Here is a 23,910-nt window from a genome sequence, read left to right as displayed (position 1 = left end):
TGGGGCACGTGACAATGGCTAGCCCCAAACCATTTCACTTTTTTCTTCTGGTTTGTACTATTTGCTCCATGACCCCTGCATGCTTTGTTGACCATGAACTTGCTTGTTCCCTGACTGTGGGACAGGCAATGTTTGTTTCCCAACTCGTGACTCTCTATCGGTTGCATGGTATCTTGGCCTCCCATTCTATTCAAACCCCCTCTCGCCAGGCTTTGTATTCATGTTACCTGATGAAATTGCTGTACACTATGATCTTGTTGCCATCTGATGATGATTGTATTACTGCAGATAATATCTGGAAATGTGCATGTACACCCTGGCCCGTCTACTGTTGATAGCCCCAATTCCGACTTGTGCTCTGATGATTTCGGCTTCACTGATTTTTGCTCTCGTAAAAGCCTGGGTTTTCTGCACGTTAATACTAGAAGCTTATTATCTAAAATTGGTCAATTGAAAGTGTCGGTTCACAGCTCCAATCCAGATGTGTAGTTCATTACTGGGACATGGTCAAGAAAGTGTTCTCAACACTGATGTAAACCGTTCTAGTAATAACCTTTTTTGGCAAAGTGTCACATTCCGACCTTAGTTCTTTTATTATGTCTTTGTTTTAGTATGGTCAGGGCGTGAGTTGGGTGGGTTGTCTATGTTCTTTTTTCTATTGATTTGGGATTGTTCGGCCTGGTATGGTTCTCAATCAAAGGCAGCTGTCAATCGTTGTCCCTGATGGAGAATCATACTTAGGGAGCCTGGTTTCACTTTTGAGTTGTGGGTGTTTATTTTTCGTGTTAGTGTTGGTGCCACACGGGACTGTTTCGGTTTGATTACTTCACGTTTATTGTTTTGTTCAGTGTTCATTACTTTATTAAAAAACATGAACACTTACCACGCTGCGCTTTGGCCCTCACCTTCTTCCACCACAGACGATCGTTACACAATGCCGATCTTCCAAAGGAGGTTTGATTTGCTGGTTTTAAGCATTAAGCTTTCAAATAGCACGTTGTTGACTTTTGCTGGGTGTTATTGTCCACCATCAGCACCAGCCTTGTACCCTACCTACCTACCTTAAGCTCCCTCCTGGCTCCTTACACTAAGTCACAAATTATCCTACTTCAGTAGGTGACCTAAACTGGGACATGCTTAAACCACCTGACCAAGTCTTAAAACAATGAGACACCCTAAATCTCTCTCATATTATTACCATTCTCACAAGATATGATTCCAAACAGAATTAAAAACAGGTTCAGCCACTGGTTCGACTGTGATCTGGCAGTCACCCCACCTCAAGAACACCATTTGGAGAAAAGCTCAGCACACAAAAACTCAAGCTGACTGGCTGTCGTCCAGGCAAATGAGAAATAAGTGCACTCAGGTTATCCGGAAGGCCAAAGTTAGTTACTTTTAAGGAGCAGTTTTCTCTCTGTGGGTCTAACCCCAAGATGTTCTGGAAAACAGTGAAAGACCTAGAGAATAACTTCCTATTTGACTCAGCCATGCCTCCTTGCACATCCAACACTTCCTCATCTCCCAGCCCTTCTAATGCAACTAGCCCTTGATGCTCCTCCCTCTTTTCCGCCTGCCCCGCTACACAACTTCTCCCTGCAGGTGGTCACTGAGTCTAAGGTGCTAAACGAGCTCCTTAAACAACACCAAAAAACAACATCTGGGTTAGATGGTTCAGATCCTTTCTTCTTTAAGGTTACCTTTCTTCTCTCAACTTTTCAACCTCTCTCACCTCTCTGGGGAGGTTCCCAGTGCTTGGAAGGCAGCCACGGTGCATCCTTTATTTAAAGGGTGAGATAAAGCTGATCCTTTTTGTTATAGGTCAATTACTAACTTGCTATGTTTAGCAAAAGTGTTGGAAAATCTTGTCAATAATAATAACTGACTGTCTTTCTTGATCTATAGTCTATAGTATTTTCTCTGGTATGCAATCTGGTTTCTGCTCAGGTTATGGATGTGTCCATGCAACCTTAAAGGTCCTAAATGATGTCACCACTGCCCTTTAATCTAAGCAATGTCGTGCTGCTATTTTTGTTGACTTGACCAAAGCTTTTGATACAGTAGACCATTCCATTCTTGTGGGTCTTAAGAAGTAATGCTGTCTCTGAGGGGTCTTTGGCCTGGTTTGCTAATTACCTCTCTCAAAGAGTGCAATGTGTAATGTCAGAACATCTGCTGTCTCAGCCACTGCCTGTCACCAAGGGAATACCCGAAGGGTCGATCCTAGGCCCCACGCTCTTCTCAATTTACATCAACAACATTGCTCAGGCAGTCAGAAGCTCTACTCATCCATTTATATGCAGATGATACAGTATTTGGTGTTAAACACTATAACAAAGCTTTCATAAAGTCTAATAATTTTTCTCTCCCCTTAACCTTGCTCTAAACAGCTCCAAAACAAGGCTCAACTGCAGGCTAAGGTTAAATCTAGACTTGGTTTCCTCTATCGTAATCGCTCCTCTTTCACCCCAGCTGCTAAACTAACCCTGGTTCAGATGACCATCCTATCGATGCTAGATTACAGAGACGTAATTTATAAACCCCAAACAGCAAGCAATGCAGATGTAAAAGTACTTTATACTCCTCTGTAAACTTGCCATCTTTGTATACTCGGCCCAAGACCCACTGTTTGATGCTTATTTATAAAACCCTCTTAGGCCTCACTCCCCCCTATTTGAGATACCTACTGCAACCCTTCATCCTCCACATACAATACCCGTTCTGCCAGTCACATTCTGTTAAAGGTTCCCAAAGCACATACGTCCCTGGATCGCCCCTCTTTTCAGTTCGCTGCAGCTAGCGACTGGAACGAGCTGCAAAAAACACTAAAACGGGCCAGTTTTATCTCCTTCTCTTCAATCAAAGACTCAATCATGGACACTATTTCTGACACTTGTGGCTGCTTCGAGTGATGTATTGTTATCTCTACCTTTTTGCCCTTCATGCTGTTGTCTGTGCCTAACAATGTTTGTACCATGTTTGTGCTGCTGCCATGTTGTGCTGCTGCCGTGTTGTGTTGCTACGATGTTGTGTTGCTATGGTGTTCTTGTCAAGTTCTGTTGCTCCCATGCTGTGTTGTCATGTGTTGCTGCCAGTTGTGTTGTTGCTTTAGGTCTCTCTTTATGTAGTGTTTTATCCTACATGTATTTATTTATTTTATTTTCCCCCATCCCTGCAGGAGGCCATTTCCCTCTTGGTAGACAGTTAGTGTAAATAATAATTTGTTCTTAATTGACTTGTCTAATTAAATAAAGGCTAAGCAATTCAAATAAATAAAATTCACTTTGGATTTAGGAACTCCATTTGTGAACATTTTGTGTATTGGTGGGCTCATAGCAGGATTCTCTTACATTTGAATAGCCTGGGCTTCCCGAGTGGCACAGCGGTATAAGGCACAGCATTGCAGTGCTGAGTCGTCACTACAGACTGTAGGTATTGCAAGAGAGGAAACATGAGTCATTTAGCAAACCACTGCACAGAAGGAATAGTAAAGATGTGAAAAAAAGGCACAAAGCCCTTTGAACCCCTGAGATGAAAGAAACTACAGACTCCAGCAGGATGAGTCAATTCTCACAAAGACCTTTCCCGACAACGATGGAACTTAGGCCCAGCGTCGTCCGGGTTAGGGGAGGGTTCGGCCGGCCGGGATATCCTTGTCTCATCGTGCTCTAGTGACTCTTTGTGGCGGGCCGGGCAACTCCAAGCTGACTTCGGTCGTCAGTTGGATGGTGTTTTCTCCAACACATTGGTGCGGCTGACTTCTGTGTTAAATGAGCAGTGTGTCGAGAAGCAGTGTGGCTTGGTAGGGTTATGTTTCGGAGAACACATGTCTCTCGAACTTCGCCTCTACCTGATCTACCGATTGGACACCACAAAGAAGGGGTGAAAAAATGTAAGATATGAATAGCCTAAGGGACCAGGGTCTGAAACGTAAAAAAAATATTTTCACATGACTCTCCTCTTGTACTTTAAAAAAATGGCAGCACCCTCCCTCTTCATTGAATTAACCCAAAACAATGATTACGATCAAATTAGGCCTACCTCGTTATTACAATCAGGGGGTGAAAAAAATTGGCTTTATAATAGAGCATTGCATGCACCTCTAGTTTTATTTGCGGGTCCCGAAAAAAATGTGTTTTATAAATGCATTTAATGCAATTCTAGTCATTTGCGTCAATTGGAGGTGTAGCTGTGGATGTATTTCAAGGCCTACCTTTTAACTCTGCCTCTTTGCTTGACATCATGGGAAAATCAAAAGAAATCCCCCAATACCTCAGAAAAAGAATTGTAGACCTCCACAAGTCTGGTTCATCCTTGGGAGCAATTTCCAAATGCCTGAAGGTACCACATTCATCTGTACAAACAATAGTAGGCAAGTATAAACACAATGGGACCACTCAGCCATCATACCGATCAGGAAGGAGATGCGTTCTGTCTCCTAGAGATGAACGTACTTTGGTGCGAAAAGTGCAAATCCATCCCAGAACAACAGCAAAGGACCTTATGAAGATGCTGGAGGAAACAAGTACAAAAGTATCTATATCCACAGTAAAACGTGTCCTATATTGACATAATCTGAAAGGCCGCTCAGCAAGGAAGAAACAACCACTCCAAAACCAACATAAAAAAGCCAGACTACGGCTTTAATAATGACCATCGTTATGTTTGGAAGAAAAAGGGAGGAAAAGGGGGAGGCTTGCAAGCCGAAGAACACCATCCCAACCGTGAAGCACGGGGTGGCAGCATCATGTTGTGGGGGTGCTTTGTTGCAAAAGGGACTGGTGCACTTCACAAAATAGATGGCATCATGAGGTAGGAAAATTACGTGGATATATTGAAGCAACAAGTCAAGACATCAGTCAGGAAGTTAGAGCTTGCTCGCAAATGGCCAATGACCCAAAGCAAACTTCCAAAGATGTGGCAAATGGCTTAAGGACAACAAAGTCAAGGTATTGGAGTGGCCATCACAAAGCCCTGACCTCAATCCTATAGAAAATTTGTGGGCAGAACTGAAAAAGTGTGTGCGAGCAAGGAGGCCTACAAACCTGACTCAGTTACACCAGCTCTGTCAGGAGGAATGGGCCAAAATTCACCCACCTTATTGTGGGAAGCTTGTGGAAGGCTACCCAAAATGTTTGACCCAAGTTAAACAATTTAAAGGCAATGCTACCAAATACTAATTGAGTGTATGTGAAATTCTGACCCACTGGGAATGTGGTGAAAGAAATAAAAGCTGAAATACATAATTCTCTCTACTATTATTCTGACATTTCACATTCTTAAAAAAGTAGTGATCCTACCTGACTTGTAACAGAACAGTCGCTGTTTGCAAATAACTAAATCTGAGACATCATATGACTGATTATAAGCATTGTAGCCTAATTTCAAAAGTTACCTTTCCACCCTAGACAGAGGACTTAAGCAAAAAAAAGTATCCTTAACTGCTGGCTACTCTTCCTAGGCGTAACCCAACAAGAGAAGGTCACAAGTGCGTCCCTCAGAGCTGCCTGGGTTTAAATATATTTTCATTTAAAGAATGTGAATGGGCCTAGCTCAACTGATAGCGTCAGAATTGTAGGCCTATTCAATGACTTGCCAAAAAAAACTAAAATTATTACACGGCTAAAGAACTTTGTAGCTCAGTATCGTAGCTGAATTTCATAGACACTTACTAAAGACATCCCCATATGCATCAGAGTCACATCTGTCTTGTGCATTTTTCAGCAAATTTCTAGCATAAACCATTGCGGAGGAAAACATTGTTATAGACAGCTTTATATAATCAGAATTCAAATTTTAAGCTGAAAAGGGATATGCTTTTTGTCGTTGTCTTTTTCAAAAAGTAGGCTATGGCATACCCTTACATAGGCCTCCCCTCTCAATTTGAGCACTGGTTTTAACAGACCAAACCCTTCACGGACACAGGTACACTAAATATACAAAAGTATGTGGAAACCCCTTCAAATTTGTGGATTCAGCGATGGGAAAAGTGGGAAAAGGTTGCCTAAATATGATCCCCAATCAGAGACAACGATAGACAGCTGCCTCTGATTAGGAACCATACCAGGCCAACGTAGAAATACAAAAACTAGAGTACCCACCCTAGTCACACCCCAATCTAACCAAATTAGAGAATAAAAGGCTCTCTAAGATCAGAGTGTGACACTGTCCTCGGTTGCAACACTCACTACCGAGTTCCAAACTGCCTCTGGAAGCAACGTCAGCCTAAGTACTGTTCGTCGGGGGCTTCATGGCCCGAGCAGCCACACACAGTACTAAGATCACCATGCGCAATGCCAAGCATGGGCTGGAGTGGTGTAAAGCTTGCAGCCATTGGACCCTGGAACAGTAGAAACGTGTTCTCTGGAGTGATGAATCACGCTTCACCATCTGGCAGTCTGTCGGAGGAATCTGGGTTTTGCGGATGATACCTGCCCCAATGCATAGTGCAAACTGTAAAATTTGGTGGAGGAGGAAAAATGGTTGGGGGCTGTTTTTCATGGTTCGGGCTAGGCCCCTTAGTTCCAGTGAAGGGAAGTTTTAATGCTACAGCATACAACGTCATACTAGACGATTCTCTGATTCCAACTTTGCACAGGGCCCTGACCTCAACCCAATCGAACACCTTTGGAATGAATTGGAACACCGGTTGTGAGCCAGGCCTAATCGCCCAACATCAGTGCCTAACCTCACTAATGCTATTGTGGCTGAATGGAAGCAAGTCCCCGCAGCAATGTTCCGACATCTAGTGGAAAGCCTTCCCAGAAGTGTGAAGGCTGTTGTAGCACCAAAGGGGGGACCAACTCCATTTTAATGCCCTTTATTTTGTAATGAGATGTTCAATGAGCAGGTGTCCACTTTTGGTCATGTAGTGTAATTAATGAATGGTGACTATAAGAGGAATTGGACAAAATATTTATGGATAGCCTATAATTTAGTCTGTCAAACAGGTATGCCTACATTTCTATTTCTTAAATAGGAAGAAATAGGCTCCAATACAAAGTCCTCTAGTTGTTAGTTAATTTGATTTAAAATGAAGACTGCTGAAATGAATTACTCGAATTTGGATAATTTCAGCACCATGTGCTGTCTACCTCCCGATTCTTGTGCCAGTGTGATGAATATGAGCCCTGAGCTGACGGCGGCAACCCATGTGGAGACTGTGGCACAGGCTGGTGATGTGGAAAGTACCAAAAAACCCTGATAAGGGAGGTGCATGCAAGCAGATGGTCAAAGTTGGCTAGGATAGAATAAATTATATATGAAAACCTGCAAAATTGTGAATGCAAACCAGGCAAAAAACGCACTACCCTACCCTATCCCCAATAAAAATCGACACAAACCTCCCCAAAGCAACAAAAAATGATATCCCCCTCACCTATCACCCTATTTTATTTTATTTTTGCATTCATCCATTATAGTTAGTATAGCGGGAAGTTTTATTGCAAGATATACACTCAAGGGTATGGACACAGACACTGGCGAGAGTCACAGCTCATTTAATCTCCCCACTGCTGCTACATTACAATACAGTACAGCAGCATCTCCCAAGAAATGCCCTAGCAGGGACTGCAGAGTCCATTAGGGATTTTTGCTTATAAAAGCATAATCAAATTTCCCAGCACCCTGATGTTTAGGCTAAATCAATGGAGCAAGAGACCCATTTGGCATGACCTTGTCTGAATTTGTCCAGAGAGAGGCCGCTTTAAGAAATCAATGAGAAGAATGAGCTATGCTTTTGAAACATGAGTCACAGAGTTTATAAACCCAGAGGTGCAACATCGCAAGGCTTCCACTGACCAAACAGACCCGGCCGAGGGTTGGGAAGTCAATGAGAGAAGTGAAAAATTATTTTAAAAACTAAAGGCACAACCTAGATTCGAGCCATGGTGTTAAGTAGTTGAACTTGTTATTACTCCAACCTCCTGACAGTGACAAACTGTCACGTTTACATTTTCGTCAAAAACAACTTCATATCGAAGGAGTGCTTTTGATTTGATGGCCTGCACATGCGCAGTTCGGCGCGAGATGACCGTTAAACCCGATTATGAGTTTCTACGAATGAGATTAGATGGCCAAAAAAGAAATGCTTTAGTTTGTTTGTTTGTTTTCGCTGGGTCTATTTCTTGCCAATGAGGAAGTGTGTTGAAACTATAACTGACAATACTGTGGCTCCCCTCTCCATTTCCTTCCCAGAAGCAATGTTTCAGGACTATCCCTCTCCCTCTTTCTGAGATTAATGTTATGGCCTCATGCCCTGCTTTTGCAGCGCAGAGTTTTTGTTTATCTCCCCATGATAAGCACCAGCAGATGTTTTTCTTGAGTTCCACTTTGTTCTGTATTTCAATTCATCTGAATAAACAAATATGTTTAAAATCAATCAGTCATGGACAGAGGAGAGAGCAGTGCACAGTAAAACGGGGCTATTCGTCATGATAAATGTCTGGGTGGGGAAGGGTAGATGTCTGTTGAGTGGGGGGTAGAAGCTATTGGCCTGTGTTAGTTTTTGCCATGTTGCTCCTGCCTGTACTGCCCGCGTCCAAGTGATGGAAGTGGGGAGAACATGCCGTGGCTCTGGGGGACAGGATGAATTTCTTCAGCCTCCTGAGGTTTACTGCAGTGGGATGAATCAGGGTCGCGCAGAATGTTTCTTGGTAGTCTTAAACAAACCTACTGTGAAACAAATCAAATACATTTTTATTGGTCACATACACATATTTAGCAAATGTTATTGCAGGTCTAGCAAAATGCTTGTCTTCCTAGCTCCAACAGTGCTGTAGTATCTAACAATTCACAAAAATACACACAAATCTCAAGGTAAAATAACGGAATTAAGAAATATGTAAATATTAGGACGAGCAATGTCGAGTGGCATTGACAAGAATACAGTATAATACTGTATATAAACTCAGCAAAAGAAAAGAAATGACCTCTCACTGTCAACTGCTTTAATTTTCAGCAAACTTAACGTGTAAATATTTGTAAAAACACAAGATTCAACAACTGAGACATAAACTGAACAAGATCCACAGACATGTGACTAACATAAATGGAATAATGTGTCCCTGAACAAAGGATGGGTCAAAATCAAAAGTATCAATCAGTATCTTGTGTGGCCACCAGCTGCATTAAGTAGTGCAGTGCATCTCCTCCTCATGGACTGCACCAGATTTGCCAGTTCTTGCTGTGAGATGTTACCCCACTCTTCCACCAAGGCACCTGCAAGTTCCCGGACATTTATGGGGGGAATGGCCCTAGCCCTCACCCAGGAAATCACGCACAGAATGAGCAGTATGACTGGTGGCATTGTCATGCTGGAGGGTCATGTCAGGATGAGCCCGCAGGAAGGGTACCACATGAGGGAGGAGGATGTCTTCCCTGTAAAGCACAGCGTTGAGATTGCCTGCAATGACAACAAGCTCAGTCCGATGATGCTGTGACACACCGCCCCAGACCATGACGGACCCTCCACCTCCAAATCGATCCCGCTACAGAGTACAGGCCTCGGTGTAACACTCATTTCTTCGACGATAAACGCGAATCCGACCATCACCCCTGGTGAGACAAAACTGCGACTCGTCAGTGAAGAGCACTTTTTGCCAGTCCTGTCTGGTCCAGCGACGGTGGGTTTGTGCCCATAGGCGACGTTGTTGCAGGTGATGTCTGGTGAGGACCTGCCTTACAACAGGCCTACAAGCCCTCAGTCCAACCTGTCTCAGCCTATTGCGGACAGTCTGAGCACTGATGGAGGAATTGTGCATTCCTGGTGTAACTCGGGCAGTTGTTGTTGCAATCCTGTACCTGTCCTGCAGGTGTGATGTTCGGATGTACTGATCCTGTGCAGTAGTTGTTACGCGTGGTCTGCCACTGCGAGGACGATTAGCTGTCCGTCCTGTCTCCCTGTAGTGCTGTCTTATGCGTCTCACAGTACGGACATTGCAATTTATTGCCCTGGCCACATCTGCAGAACTCATGCCTCCTTGAAGCCTGCCTAAGGCACGTTCACGCAGATGAGCAGGGATCCAGGGTGTTTTTCAGAGTCAGGAAAGGGTTACAGAGTCGCTGTCTTGCCTTCTTCACTACAGTGTCGATGTGGTTTTCTAATTTCTGACAATTTCTCCACAGCATCCCTGTTGATGATTATACGGGCACATCTAAAATAATTGCCAACCTTGATAAAGATTTGCAAAAAAGACTGTATAAAATCAATATTACAAATACGGAGCTATATTGTATGCTCCCCCAAAAAAATCACATTATTTTATACTAATACAATTTCTCAGAGATAATTTTAAATGTTTTATTTGTAATTTAAAAAATAAATAAAAAATGTGCCAGAATGATTGGCACCCCTGTTTTCAATACTTTGTGCATCCCCTTTGTGTTCCCCCCTTTGTGCACCCCCTTTGTGTTCATGGCCAGCATATTACATGGACCTGAATGGCCAGCATATTACATGGACCTGCATATTACATGGACCTGCATGGCCAGCATATTACATGGACCTGCATATTACAGGGACCTTCATGGCCAGCATATTACATGGACCTGCATAGTCAGCATATGACATGGACCTGCATGGCCAGCATATTACATGGACCTGAAAAGCCAGCATATTACATGGACCTGCATGGCCAACGTATTACATGGACCTACCTGCATGGCCAGCATATTACATGGACCTGCATAGTCAGCATATGACATGGACCTGCATGACCAGTATATTACATGGACCTGCATGGCCAGCATATTACATGGACCTGCATGGCCAGCATATTACATGGACCTGAAAAGCCAGCATATTACATGGACCTGCATGGCCAACGTATTACATGGACCTGCATGGCCAGCATATTACATGGACCTGCATGGCCAGCATATTACATGGACCTGCATGGCCAGCATATTACATGGACCTGCATGGCCAGCATATTACATGGACCTGCATGGCCAGCATATTACATGGACCTGCATGGCCAGCATATTACATGGACCTGCATGGCCAGCATATTACATGGACCTGCATGGCCAGCATATTACATGGACCTGCATGGCCAGCATATTACATGGACCTGCATGGCCAGCATATTACATGGACCTGCATGGCCAGCATATTACATGGACCTGCATGGCCAACATATTACATGGACCTGCATGGCCAGCATATTACATGGACCTGCATGGCCAGCATATTACATGGACCTGCATGGCCAGCATATTACATGGACCTGCATGGCCAGCATATTACATGGACCTGCATGGCCAGCATATTACATGGACCTGCATGGCCAGCATATTACATGGACCTGCATGGCCAGCATATTACATGGACCTGCATGGCCAACATATTACATGGACCTGCATGGCCAGCATATTACATGGACCTGCATGGCCAGCATATTACATGGACCTGCATGGCCAGCATATTACATGGACCTGCATGGCCAGCATATTACATAGGTGTTCATGGCCCGCTGGTCAGACTTTATTTTAATGGTCCATAATAAACCATTTATAATGCCTTTATAAATTATGTGTTTGTTCACCTTTATTAATCATTACTCCCACATTAATCAACCATTCTCAAATCTTTATTAAAGTATTTTTTCACTTTTTATGCTTTATAAATACTCTACAAATGTTTTGCGTGACCAGTGGTAGACATTCCAGCGGTACCTGATGCTGAAAATGACCTAGAACAAATATATAATCTGTAAAAGAATAAGAACACAACACAGGATGTTTAAGGATTTTAGGAAACATCTAGTGGAAACTGAGCATTTTAAATAAATGTGTAAAAATCGAGTTTACTGATATTTACAATTGTGATAGTAGTGATTAAGAAATGACGAGCAAACTGTTAGTAAATGCTTTGTTATAAATAATGTATTTCAGACCGTTAAACTAAAGGGTTAGTCCAGCATGGGCATTCGTGGCCAGCTACCTTGACTGAATGACTGATGTTGTCGAGGACTTGACAGGATGTTACGAGCTCCGAGCCAGTTCCCTGGACATCACTCACTATGTTCTCAGACATGTTACTTCTGACAGCTCCTCCAGGACTCCTTTCTTTCTTTTTATTGATAGCTGTGTGCCAAAATTCTGACATTTTGCTAGGCAATTTGCAATGATTTTGTCAAATTTGTCTCAAAACGCGCTGAGTGGGGAGCCCTCTTTTTGTAGTGAGGTGATCGGACAGTTATATGAAGGAATATTGTAATGATTTTGCTGTTTTATGCGGTAATAGTGAGGTGATTGGTCAAATTTGCAAGTCCTCAAATATGTTGGGAATTGTTGATTTGCGAGAAGGAAAAATCTCTAAATCCTGGAGGGACTGTTCTGTCCTTAAGGGGTATAAGACCCTCCTCTGGACAGGTGAGATGGTCTCATCCACTACTGTTGTATAAGGCTACCTGTCTCTCGCCTCAGAGACTCTATCTTCTGAATGTAAGAAAGCGCTTGAAGCTGCCTGAGCGACATAGGTATCTGAGGCTCTCGCTGTTACACAAGGCTTTCAATCTTCTCTCTTTCACTATCTTTCACTCTTCCTCTGTGTTCTGGTTATTTATTTCTCTCTCATCTCCGTGGCTCAGACATGGGGTGGAGCGTCTGTTTGCTGCAGCAGGACAGACTGCTTAAAGAGATAAAGCCAATTACAACTGGCTGTCTGTTAGACGAGAACAGAAACCACAAATGACATCTCCTCGGGACTGAACATAGGAACACGGAAGCCCTCTTTTCCTTTTAGTGGAAATGACCTCATAAAGAACAATCAAACACAGTTTTATTTCCGTTGCATAGATATTACATGTATGGTGTTGAAGAAAGACGCATGTTGATAGCGTTATCCCTCCAAATCAATTCAATTGTACCAAAGCTACTAGGTTTTCACCATGCGTGTTTAACACTTGCTCTGTGTTTCTATAGGATGATCCCGGCCTCCAGCAATGCCTTCCTGGTGACCAACCTGGTGTCGGGGACAAAGTACGACCTGTGTGTCTTGGCCGCCTGGGACGACACCGCCACCACCCTGACTGCCACCAACGTGGTGGGCTGTGCCCAGTTCTTCACCCGCGATGACTACACCCAGTGCCAGTCTCTCCACAGCCAGTTCCTAGGGGGCACCATGATCCTGGTGGTGGGTGGCATCATTGTGGCGACGCTACTCGTCTTCATCATTATCCTGATGCTGCGCTACAAGGCCACCGACAATGAGGGGGGTGGCACGGGGGGGATCAGCAAGCTGACCAGCGTTAGTGCCACCCACTCACAGACCAATGGGGGCCGGCTGGGACAGAATGGCATGCCCCTGCCCTTGCCCAAACCCAAGGCCAAAGTAACCATCAAAGACGAGGTGGTGGAGTTTAAATGCGGATCCCTCCAGAGCAGCCTCACCTCCTCCTCTTCCTCGTCGGGTGGCTCGGTGGTTGGGGGTGGCTCTCACAGCCCCAACAGCACCCTGGCCAACATGTGGAGGCAGGCGGCCCCCTCCAAGCCCCGGGCCAACCTGGACCACCTGCTGGGAGCCTTCAACTCCCTAGAGCTCCGGGCGGGCCAGGCCAGGGGTAGGGGAGACCTGGGGGAGCCATCCTCCAGCAGTAGCACTCTAGTGGCGGGCGGCGATAGGCCCCCCACGGACAGGGAGCCCCTGCTGGGCCACACAATGGACTCACGGCTCAGCCGGGTGCTCATGCTGCCTCTGGACTCCAAGCCAAGAAGAAGCCAGTCGTTTGACATGGGGGACTGTATGGATACAAACCGCCAAACAGAAAAAGCGATGGCCTCTAGCGCCTCGACGGCCACAACGCCGGTGTGCAGCTACCCCCGGCGCATCAGCAGCATCTGGACTAAGAGGAGCTTGTCGGTGAACGGCATGCTGCTGCAGTGTGACGAGGAGGGTGACATGGGAGGGAGCAAGGGGACCTTCGAGAGCCAAGAGTGGGTCATGGAGAGTACTGTCTAGGAGAGATGGTGACACACTTTACATCTTCTTAAACACTGCCCCAGGAAGGTGGCAATACGCCTAAGTTCTGATAGACCCACCGGTGAGTGGAGAAGTCCCTGCTTCCTCCCTCCTTCCTTGTTTACATGGAATTAATTCATGTTAATCTATTGTGGATCCACCATTGTTGTGACAGATAAGTAAAGCTCAAACCACACCTCTCGAACCCCAAAATGGGTAAATAGGGTGAAGACGCTCGGTGGACGGAGCTGATTGGTGGAGTGAGGATGTTTTGTGTTTGTATGTGTGTGTTCTCTACATGGGGAGGGGGGGACGCACAGTAATGGTCAACCACAAACTACAAGTAAGTCATGCAATGAAACCTAGTGGATTGTGCAATTTGTGTGCGGTATGGAGTCACATGGAAACTCAGAAATTGGAAGCAGGCCTGTTGTTCAAAACGAGGGCCTTAGTTTCTCAGACACAAGGAACGTAAAACAAATCACTGTATTTGTTGACTTGTAAAATGGCATACCATAAAAGCCACTCTTGTTGCTGAGATGTTGGGCCATGCCTCTGGACTATACTACTGCTGCAAGTTCATCTGAAATATGTCATGAATTTTTATATATTTAATTTTGCCGATCAAATACACATTGTCTAATACTGTTCTTCGCCTCTGTACAAGATGGGGCTCCGACCTCAATATTTGCATTATGAAAAACCACAATACACAAGTATATCCAGCCACATTGTTTTTATATCCACAGAACCATTTTGTTTCTTAATCCATTTGGACTGAATGGTATTTATATATCAGTGATGTAATGAGTCCTTACAAAAATATATAAAAAAGATTTCATGAAAACAATGTCTGTGAATATATTAACTTTATACACAGAGTATATATTTGAGGGTTCATTAAATAGCTCCATATCTGGTACCCTATCAAGTTGGATTAATGTATAAAGCAAGCAAACAATTTCTCTTTCTTAAAGTTAACAATGTGAAAATGGTAAGGTCTTACGTGAAAATGGAACTGTTATCGTGAATTAACCCAATATAGAGCTCACAACCAGCACAAGTTAACACTCTCCAGCAAGAAAGATTGAGCCCCCAGAAAAACTGCAGCTCAACATGCACAATTGTTGAGAGACAAGCATTCTTCTCCAATTCCAAGGAACATTTGTACATGTTTATGAACTTTGATGCACTGACCTTTATTCTCTATCTGGAACTCATCACCTTAAATGATCGACATTTGAGAGTAAGCATACAGCTTGCCACCCTTACCAGTTATTGGCATGAGAAATGTACAGGGAATTCGTACTGAACTATCAGTGTCTAGGAATTGTCCAACCGGATTTTTGGTTTGGTAGCATAAACTCGCAGTGTTACAAAACCCTCCATCTCTTTGTGATCGTGTCAAGACAGCCCTTCAAGAACATGAACTGCAACTGATTTAACTTGAGTTTACAAAAAAAAAAAAAAGTCCATTGTAAGGTACCATAAACGTACAGTCCACAATGGTTATGCTCTCAACCATGGTGAAGTTGTTGGCTTTTCTGTAACGTGTACAACTTGCATGTTTATCGAGGACTAACTCATAAAGACCACGAAGGACCTTATACACTCTCTCTCGATCTGTCCTTTCTCACGTTGTCTGAATGACTTCCATTGCTTCTGTACATTGACTCTGTATACTGGCTTTTTTTGTACAATAATTGAGTGAGAATGTTCAATGGCGAAAAACAATAATGTATACCAGTGTCTTTCTTTTCTTTGTAAGCATAAAGAAATACAGAGGTGCTTCACTGTATCATTACAGCGTAACCATGTACATTTCTCACCTGGAATTGTAGACAATGTTTCGGTGGTCAAACCTATTGTTTTTTGCTACAAAATGAACAAAAATAAAAATAAAGATATTCTAAAACATTTTTGTTGTGTCAGACCCTTTATTATAAGATATGCTAATGTGCAACATTTTCCATATAAATGTATTGAATTGTTCGGCATTGCAATTTTGTCAGCCTCTGGTAGTTCTGGGGTAAACCGTAATCTGATCCGTATGAGGTAACCTGTCTAAATGACTGTAGCCTCGAGGCACTCATATCTGTAGCCATGAAATGCATTTTATAATGTTAAAACACACTTGGGTTGTTTCGGCAGAGAGTTGGAGGCAGGTATGGACTTAAAGTGTTAAAGGTGGAGTGAAGTGTATGAAGCCCTTTCTTCTAAATACAGGCAGAGTGCACACTGGGTCATATTCATTAGGCACCAAAATCAACCAGGGAGGTACAGTGGCAATACTATGCTGTATGCATTTTATTTTTAATTAACAAAGCTTTATTTGGAATCTTGAATCTTTGAATCTGTGTAGCTATCCAATGTGAAATGCACTGTCTATTTTAGATGAAGGGCCTAGACTAGGGCCTAGACTAGGGCCTAGATTCAATCAGATGAAGTATTAACCCTCAATAGCCGACACCCGCATAGCTGGTGTTTTGGTCGTGTTGGACGTGTAACCACAGATGGACGACGGAAACCCAGATGGATCACAGGGGGTGAACATTTAAAGCGTCTGGGTGGAAATTCAACTCATTACCAAATATGGCAAAATGAGTTATTGCACTTACAGAGTACGCGTTCCCTAACGGAAGTGCAAATACATGCTCAAACACGCCAGTAGGATCTTGTTAGCTCATGCAGCTCGATGCAGATGAACTATCGTGGGTCAGTTATAAGTATGTTTGGTGTAACTTCATTAGAGCTTTCAAATTGGTTGTTATGGTCATTATCACGAAGCCACATGGGCCCCACACGCGTTAAAAGTTTAGAACAAGAAAGTGTAGGCAATATAGAAATAAAAATGACACTCAAATTATTAAACCAAATAATGAGGATTTCTATAAAAAGGTGTAGATCACACATTCCAGTGTTTGAAAGTGTAAACAAAGCTGCATGGGAATGATACTAACATGACTCCATGCAGCCAATGGCAATGTCCATAATAGGTATAACGCCAGGATCCTCTTGTGGATTTGACAGCTCGAACGTAGCTCCACCTCCGACACTATCAAAACACCTGCTATGCACAATAGTGTGTGATTGCAGGCCGCAATTCGGGTCGTTCCTGCATGTGGGTATTCCTCCCCTCGAGTATCCCATTAGTTTGTGCATGAAGGCCTCCCTTGAGCACGCCATCTTCATGCTTGTGTGACACTTTTGATATTCAGAATGGAAATAGAAGTATTATCAGAGTTTTTGGGGTGACGAAGGACACTGTCTACCGGTGTCCTAGCTAGCTACCGGTGTCACCCCCGCCTCCTTCTAGCTAGCGCACAGTGCCCTTCGATCCCACCTGCCGAACACCTGACATCGTTAACAGAACTGCGGGAAAGCAGTGCCCGACAGGTGGGGGGTGAAGGACACTGTCTATCTGTCTATCGTTGGCTACCTAGCAACCTATCCCGCCTGCTATGTACCAGAGTCCTAACTAGCAAGCTAACTAGCGAGCTAGCACCCAGTGTCCTTTGCTAACACCTGCCCTCGCCGTCATTAACAGAACTGCGGGAAAACTGTGCTCGACAGGCGGAGTCGAAGGACACTGTTTATTGTCGTCCTAGCTAGCTACCAGTGCTGTCACCCCGTTCTTGTTCTGTGGGGTTTATTGGCAGTTGGCACCCAACGTTATGGGGCATTACCGCCACCTACTGTACTGGAGTATCACCGCCTCACACCTGTGATTAGGAGTCCTAGCTGAAAAATGTAGCAATAAAATGCAAGAATGCCCACATGTAGGAAAGGCTTCAATTGCCGGCGGAAATTGTACCCTTCTCGCTATGCAGGGCTGGCAACGTGGTCTCAGTGCAATTTGTATCATTATGTAAGTAAATATGTGACATGTCAAAGGTATGATATATTACGCTATGTTAAGTTATATTACGAATGGAATAGCGGTCGTACAATAGCATATGAATTATAGGACCTATAGTATCATACAGTACCTCTTACCCAGTTGTACAACAGCCAGCAGTGTTCCATGCTGCATCCCACTGCTGGTTTGCCTGTGGTCCTTCTGTAGCTCAGTCAGTAGAGCATGGCGCTTGTAACGCCAGGGTAGTGGGTTTGATCCCCGGGAACACCCATATGTAGAATGTATGCACACATGACTGTAAGTCGCTTTGGATAAAAGCATCTGCTAAATGGCATATATTATTATTATTATTATTATAAGCTCAGCAGGGTTGTGTCCGGTTGGTCCCTGTGATGGGAGACCAGATGCTGCAGGAAGTGGTGTTGGAGGGCCAGTAGGGGGCACTCTTTCCTATAAAATACATCCCAATGCTCCAGGGCAGTGATTGGGGACATTGCACTGTGTAGGGTGCTGTCATTTGGAAGGGAAGTTAAGGTGTCCTCACTCTCTATGGTCATTAAAGATGCTATGGCAATTATTGTAAGAGTAGGGGTGTTAACCCCAGTGTTTTATCTAAATTCCCAATCTGGACTTCATCCCCTCCTTCCAATTGGTTTATTAATCTGCCCTGTCGCTATTCCCAAAGTTGTTGCTGTAAATGAGAATGTGTTCTCAGTCAACTTACCTGGTAGTGTATGAATTGGATTACTTAATTTATCATCCTTCTTGGATGACGTATTGTATTATACGTCTTTCCCTGAGACCAGTTTGCTTGTTGCACTGTAACAACAAAGAAGAATTACAGGGATAATTTACATTGATGGTTAGGGAAACTAACGACAAAGGTTAGGTGAATTTACGTAGCAGGTTAGGTTGTTTGAGTTAAGTTTATAAGAAAGGTTAGGGGAAGAGTTGGCTAAAATGCTAAAGTTGTCACCAACACCACTCGAACACGCAACCTTTGGATTGTTAGATGTTCACGGATTATGCCCACCAATTCTCCCCAACCAATGCAGTATACGTAAAATACTTAAAGTATGTTTTTTATTCCTCAGAACAAGGCTGGCATCAGAACAAATCAGTTGGATGGACATTTGATTTCCATAGGGGGGCACGTTCTTTCACAGAAACTCCTGTGTGCACACGCTTGTGAGTTCACAATTTTTGTTATGGGTGTAATAATAAAGACCATAGCAACTTGTGAGTTTCAAGTGTGGGAAAGTTTATCATTTATATGTGCATTTTTGTTTCTCAACATCGTTGTCGTGGTTAATTGTCAAAATATGTAGGATAATGATACAAATCTAAAAGTTCAAATTAAATTATAATTATGGCGAGAGCACCAGCCTCTGCCATATGGACACATTAATACACTGTGATCCATGGGGCTAAATAAATGAGAGCATAGAACTCAGAGATAACCTATAGTCCAATGCAGCAGTAGGCCTATAACTTCCATTAACTAAGTAAAATACATAGGCCTAAAGCCGACAGATAAAAACAGTAGAAAATATCCTAATGAAAATTGTTTCTTTCAATCACATGAATCTCTCTATTCCACCTGTCTGCTTCCCTTTCTATCTGTTTGACTTGAGCCTTTGCTAGTGAAGTGCAACATTGTATAAACATCATGTTGGGTCCAACCCGAAGCGCTTGCAACACTGCATCAACTAGCGCAGGGGTGTCAAACTCATTCCACGGAGGGCCTGAGAGTCTGCAGGTTTTATGTTTTTCCTTTCAATTAAGACCTATAGAACCAGGTGAGTAGAGTTCCTTACTAATTAGTCACCTTAATTAATCAATCAAGGGTGGAGCAAAAACATGCAGGCACTCGGCCCACCGTGGAATGAGTTTGACACGTGTGAACTAGCATATTCCGGGCCCTCGCGGTTTCCTGCGACAGTGAGCTCGGGACAGACAGTCTTTTATGACGTATCCACTGGATATGTGGGATCATCAGATCATTCTATTTTTCTCTTTCACACCAAGGCTTTGAGGCCGGTAGTGTCAGAAAGATTTGTAAAATATTGAGGAACTATCATTCACACTGGATGTTAAAATAACAGACTTCGTTGGCTTGTGAGGCGAAGACAAAATGACTGAGAAGCTCAGCATATTAGTGGTGTATGTGGTGAGTTGAGACAATCAGAAATCAGACATTGCCAAATTGTCTCTTTCCTACATGCATTCTGGAGAGAGACGCACCATATCTTTGCCACACACCCCTCTCCTCCCCTTCTTCTTGATGCAACATTTTAAACTACACTCAAGACGCATTATCTTCACACTGACAGCCGCAACTCAATCATCTAGACCTATTGCCACACGCACTACCCAAAAAGAGGCATAGTCCTGCACACTTGTGATTTGAAACAATCCACAGCAATTCTTTCAAAAAACAAGCTAATGATCCTCTGTGGCTACGTCATGCTCCCTGGTGAAATATTTTGGTAGTATAATAATAACAATAGTATAATTTTGGTGAAACATCAATTTAGCATTGTGCACCCACCAACTTTCCTTACCAATTCGCAAGAGGCTTAAACCATAGATCTGTATATAATGAGCAGAGGCTCATGTCTCCGCCCTAACAATGGGAGTCTGTCCCAAAGGCGGTAAGGCAGGAGACAAGATTAGGTCTGCAAATCATTCACATAGAATGCTTCTCTGCTGAAACAATATCACTGGAGAAAGCATCCGAGGGAGCGACACAGCACCCGTCTATATGTATCCCATGTATCTGATACTGTCTGGCCAGAAATAATATGACATGTCATACTATTTTTGTCCAGACAGCATCAGATACATGGTCTACACATACTGAGACAAAGGGGGCGCTGTTTTGCTCGCTCAGACACTTTAACTGAGCTTGATGTGTCTTTCTGTCGGCGCGCTTCACGGTCATATAAATTATTTCAATATTTTAATTGGACGGGCAAGTAGGTACGGTAGGGCGGGCCCCTAAGGTCCACCCATAATGCCAGCCCTGGCTCAGAGGCCAGCCTGATGCAGGTGTCGACTAGCGCCAGTCTAAATGAATCTAGAACCAGGTTGGGCAAATAAGAGATCTGTCCAACTGTAAACCAAAAAGTCTTACTGTGCCCTGTACTTTATGATCAGCTGATTTAACAAGAGAGATGGACCGACATTATCAAGGGGATTATGTTGACAGAAATAGAAACTGTATTCCAGCATCTTCACATTGCCAAGGTCATCAGTATGGAGACTTATTTGTATTCTCCCATTTTATCAGCCCTGCACCACATTCCAGCCTTAAGACAAACACAAAGCAGAAAGAGCTTTTGCACAATGCACATCAAACAACGCAGCATCTCTTCATTACAAAGTCCACTCACTCTGCGTGGCACCACCGGCACACAACACAACAACAGTCAGCATGCAATCCAACTCCCCATGAGATACTCGACCAGAAATGCCACTCTTTCTTCTCTTTCTGTTGGTCACAGTGTGGTTCCTCTAGTCAGAATCATCCCTACCTGTTGACCACAACACTGTGTGTAGTGGCCAGCCTTTCTCCAGTAGACCTAGTCCCAACTGAGGGGCTGTGTTGTGAGTGTGTACGTGCATGCATTCAAACGTTCATTTGTGCGTATGTGAAAAATATGTGGAGGAATGTGTGTGTGGAAGAATATTCAGAGGGTGTGAGACGCTCTGTGCCGGGTGAGAAAGAGGGAGGAGTGATTGTGCTGGCTCAATGTGGAGGTCGCACAGCTTGATTGGCAGGCTGCCCACCACTCGGATCCTTCACGCCACATCCATCCAGAGGATAGGATATGGGGCCCTCGGCTTCAGCTATCTTCCCCCGAGGAGCAGCCACATCAGCTCCACCACAAACCACGAACTCACAGCAGCCTCCCCAACCAGCAGGAGACAACACAGCATCAATTAGTGGAAGAATCAAACAATGGCTTTGCATAGAAATGAGGACCTTTTGCAGATGCAGAAGCCAGTCACATTGTGTTTCAAGGTAACGGTGCGTGCAGTACTGTCAGTACACATACAATGGCTCCTGTTTGACACTTAGGCCTCATTTCAATCAGATCAAGTGTTAACCGGTGATAGCGGACACCCGCATAGCTGAAGTTTTGGTGGTGTCGGAGGTGTAACTGCATTGGATCTCTCAAACCAGTCAACAGCTGCTCTTGATCATTGTCATGAAGCCACATCTGTCCCACTCCTGCTAGAAGTTCAGAATAAGAACGTGTAGGCTATATAGAAATAATGACGCTTCTGTCAACCTAATCGAGGTGTAGATTAGGCTCTCTCACATTCCAGTGTTCAAACTTCTAAACAATACTGCATGGGATTTCTCTTAATGCGACTCTGTGTAGCTAATGGCATTGTCCGCATTAGGCATGTCCTAATGCCAGGAGCCACATGTGGACAGCTCTAGCACAGTTCCACCTCTGACACCGCCAAAACAACCGCTATGGGTGCCTTCAGAAAGTTTTCACACCCCTTGACTGTTTCTACGTTTTGTTGTGATACCTGAATAAAACATTTATTAAATTGAGATTTTGTGTCACTGGCCTACACACAACACCTCATAATGTCAAAATGGAATAATGTATTTATTTATTTATTTTTTACAAATTGTCACGTTCTGACCTTTATTTCCTTTGTTTTGTCATTATTTAGTATGGTCAGGGCGTGAGTTGGGTGGGCAGTCTGTTTGTTTTTCTATGTTTTGGGGTATTTCTATGTTTCGGCCTAGTATGGTTCTCAATCAGAGGCAGGTGTCATTAGTTGTCTCTGATTGAGAATCATACTTAGGTAGCCTGGGTTTCACTGTGTGTTTGTGGGTGATTGTTCCTGTCTCTGTGTTTGCACCAGATAGGACTGTTTAGGTTTTCACACATTTATTGTTTTGCTAGTTATTTCATGTCTAGTTCCTTGATTAAAGAACATGAATAACCACCACGCTGCATTTTGGTCCGCTTCTCCTTCACCACAGGAAAACCCTTACACAAATAAAGTAATAAAAATGCAAATCTGAAATGTCTTGAGTCAATACTGTAGGTATTCAACCCCTTTATTATGGCAAGCCTATGTCACGGCTTCCGCAGAAGTCGGCTCTTTTCCTTGTTCAGGTGGTGTTCGGCGGTCGACGTCACTGGCTTTCTAGTCACTACCGATCCATTTTTCTGTTTTGTTTTGTTTTGTCTGATTACATACACACCTGTTTTACATTCCCTCATTACATTCCCTATTTAACCATCTGACATACATTTCTGTTCTGTCCGTGATTGTTTATGTCGTTAAGTGGTCGTGTTAGAGTTTTGTTATATGTTCCATTTTGGAATTTTGCTTTATTCTTTGAGTAAACTCAGTTGGATTACTCCATACCTGTGTCCTGCGCCTGACTCCGCTTTCACTCTGCACCCAATCGCTGACAGCCTAAATATGTTAGGACTAAACATTTGCTTAACAATTCACATACGTTGCATGGACTCACTGTGTGCAAAAATAGTGATTTTTTAAATGACTACCTCATCTCTGTACACCACACATACAATTATCTGTAAGGTCCCTCAGTTGAGCAGTACATTTCAAACACAGATTCAACCACAAAGACCAGGGAGGTTTACCAATGTCTCCCAAAGGCCACCTATTGGTGGATAAAAAATAAGAAACAAAAGCATACAATGGATATCCCTTTGAGCATGGTGGTTATTAATTACATATTGGATGGTGTATCAATACACCCAGTCACTACAAAGATACAAGCGTCCTTCCTAACACAGTTGCTGGAGAGGAAGGAAACCACTCAGGGATTTCACCATGAGACCAATGGTGACTTTAAAACAGTTACAGAGTATAATGGCTGTGATAGGAGAAAACTGAGGATGGATCAACAACATTGTGGTTACTCCACAATACTAACCTAAATGACAGAGTGAAAAGAAGGAAGCCTGAGTAAAAATATTCCAAAAACATGCATCATGATAGCAATAGGTGTCACGTTCTGACCATAGTTCTTGTGTGTTTTCCTTGTTTTAGTGTTGGTCAGGACATGAGCTGGGTGGGC

The 23,910-nt window shown here is 43.6% G+C and overlaps 1 protein-coding gene across 2 annotated transcripts in view; it reads left to right on the top strand.

Moving 5' to 3' along the window:
* LOC118398480 (leucine-rich repeat and fibronectin type-III domain-containing protein 2-like) overlaps positions 1 to 15,873 on the top strand; it is a 146,946-nt gene extending 131,073 nt beyond the window's left edge. For both annotated transcript variants that reach the window (XM_035793859.2, XM_052470798.1), the window contains one exon: positions 12,928 to 15,873. In XM_035793859.2, coding sequence (XP_035649752.1) covers positions 12,928 to 13,963 — 1,036 coding nt within the window. In that variant the 3' untranslated portion in view covers positions 13,964 to 15,873. The remainder of the gene's footprint in view (positions 1 to 12,927) is intronic.
* Positions 15,874 to 23,910: the final 8,037 nt, after the last annotated feature.

The sequence above is a fragment of the Oncorhynchus keta genome, chromosome 19 (genome assembly GCF_023373465.1).
Source record: "Oncorhynchus keta strain PuntledgeMale-10-30-2019 chromosome 19, Oket_V2, whole genome shotgun sequence".
NCBI classification, from domain to species: domain Eukaryota; kingdom Metazoa; phylum Chordata; class Actinopteri; order Salmoniformes; family Salmonidae; genus Oncorhynchus; species Oncorhynchus keta.
The sequence above is the reverse complement of the archived record's forward strand: the minus strand, read 5'-3'. Positions and strand labels throughout refer to the sequence as shown.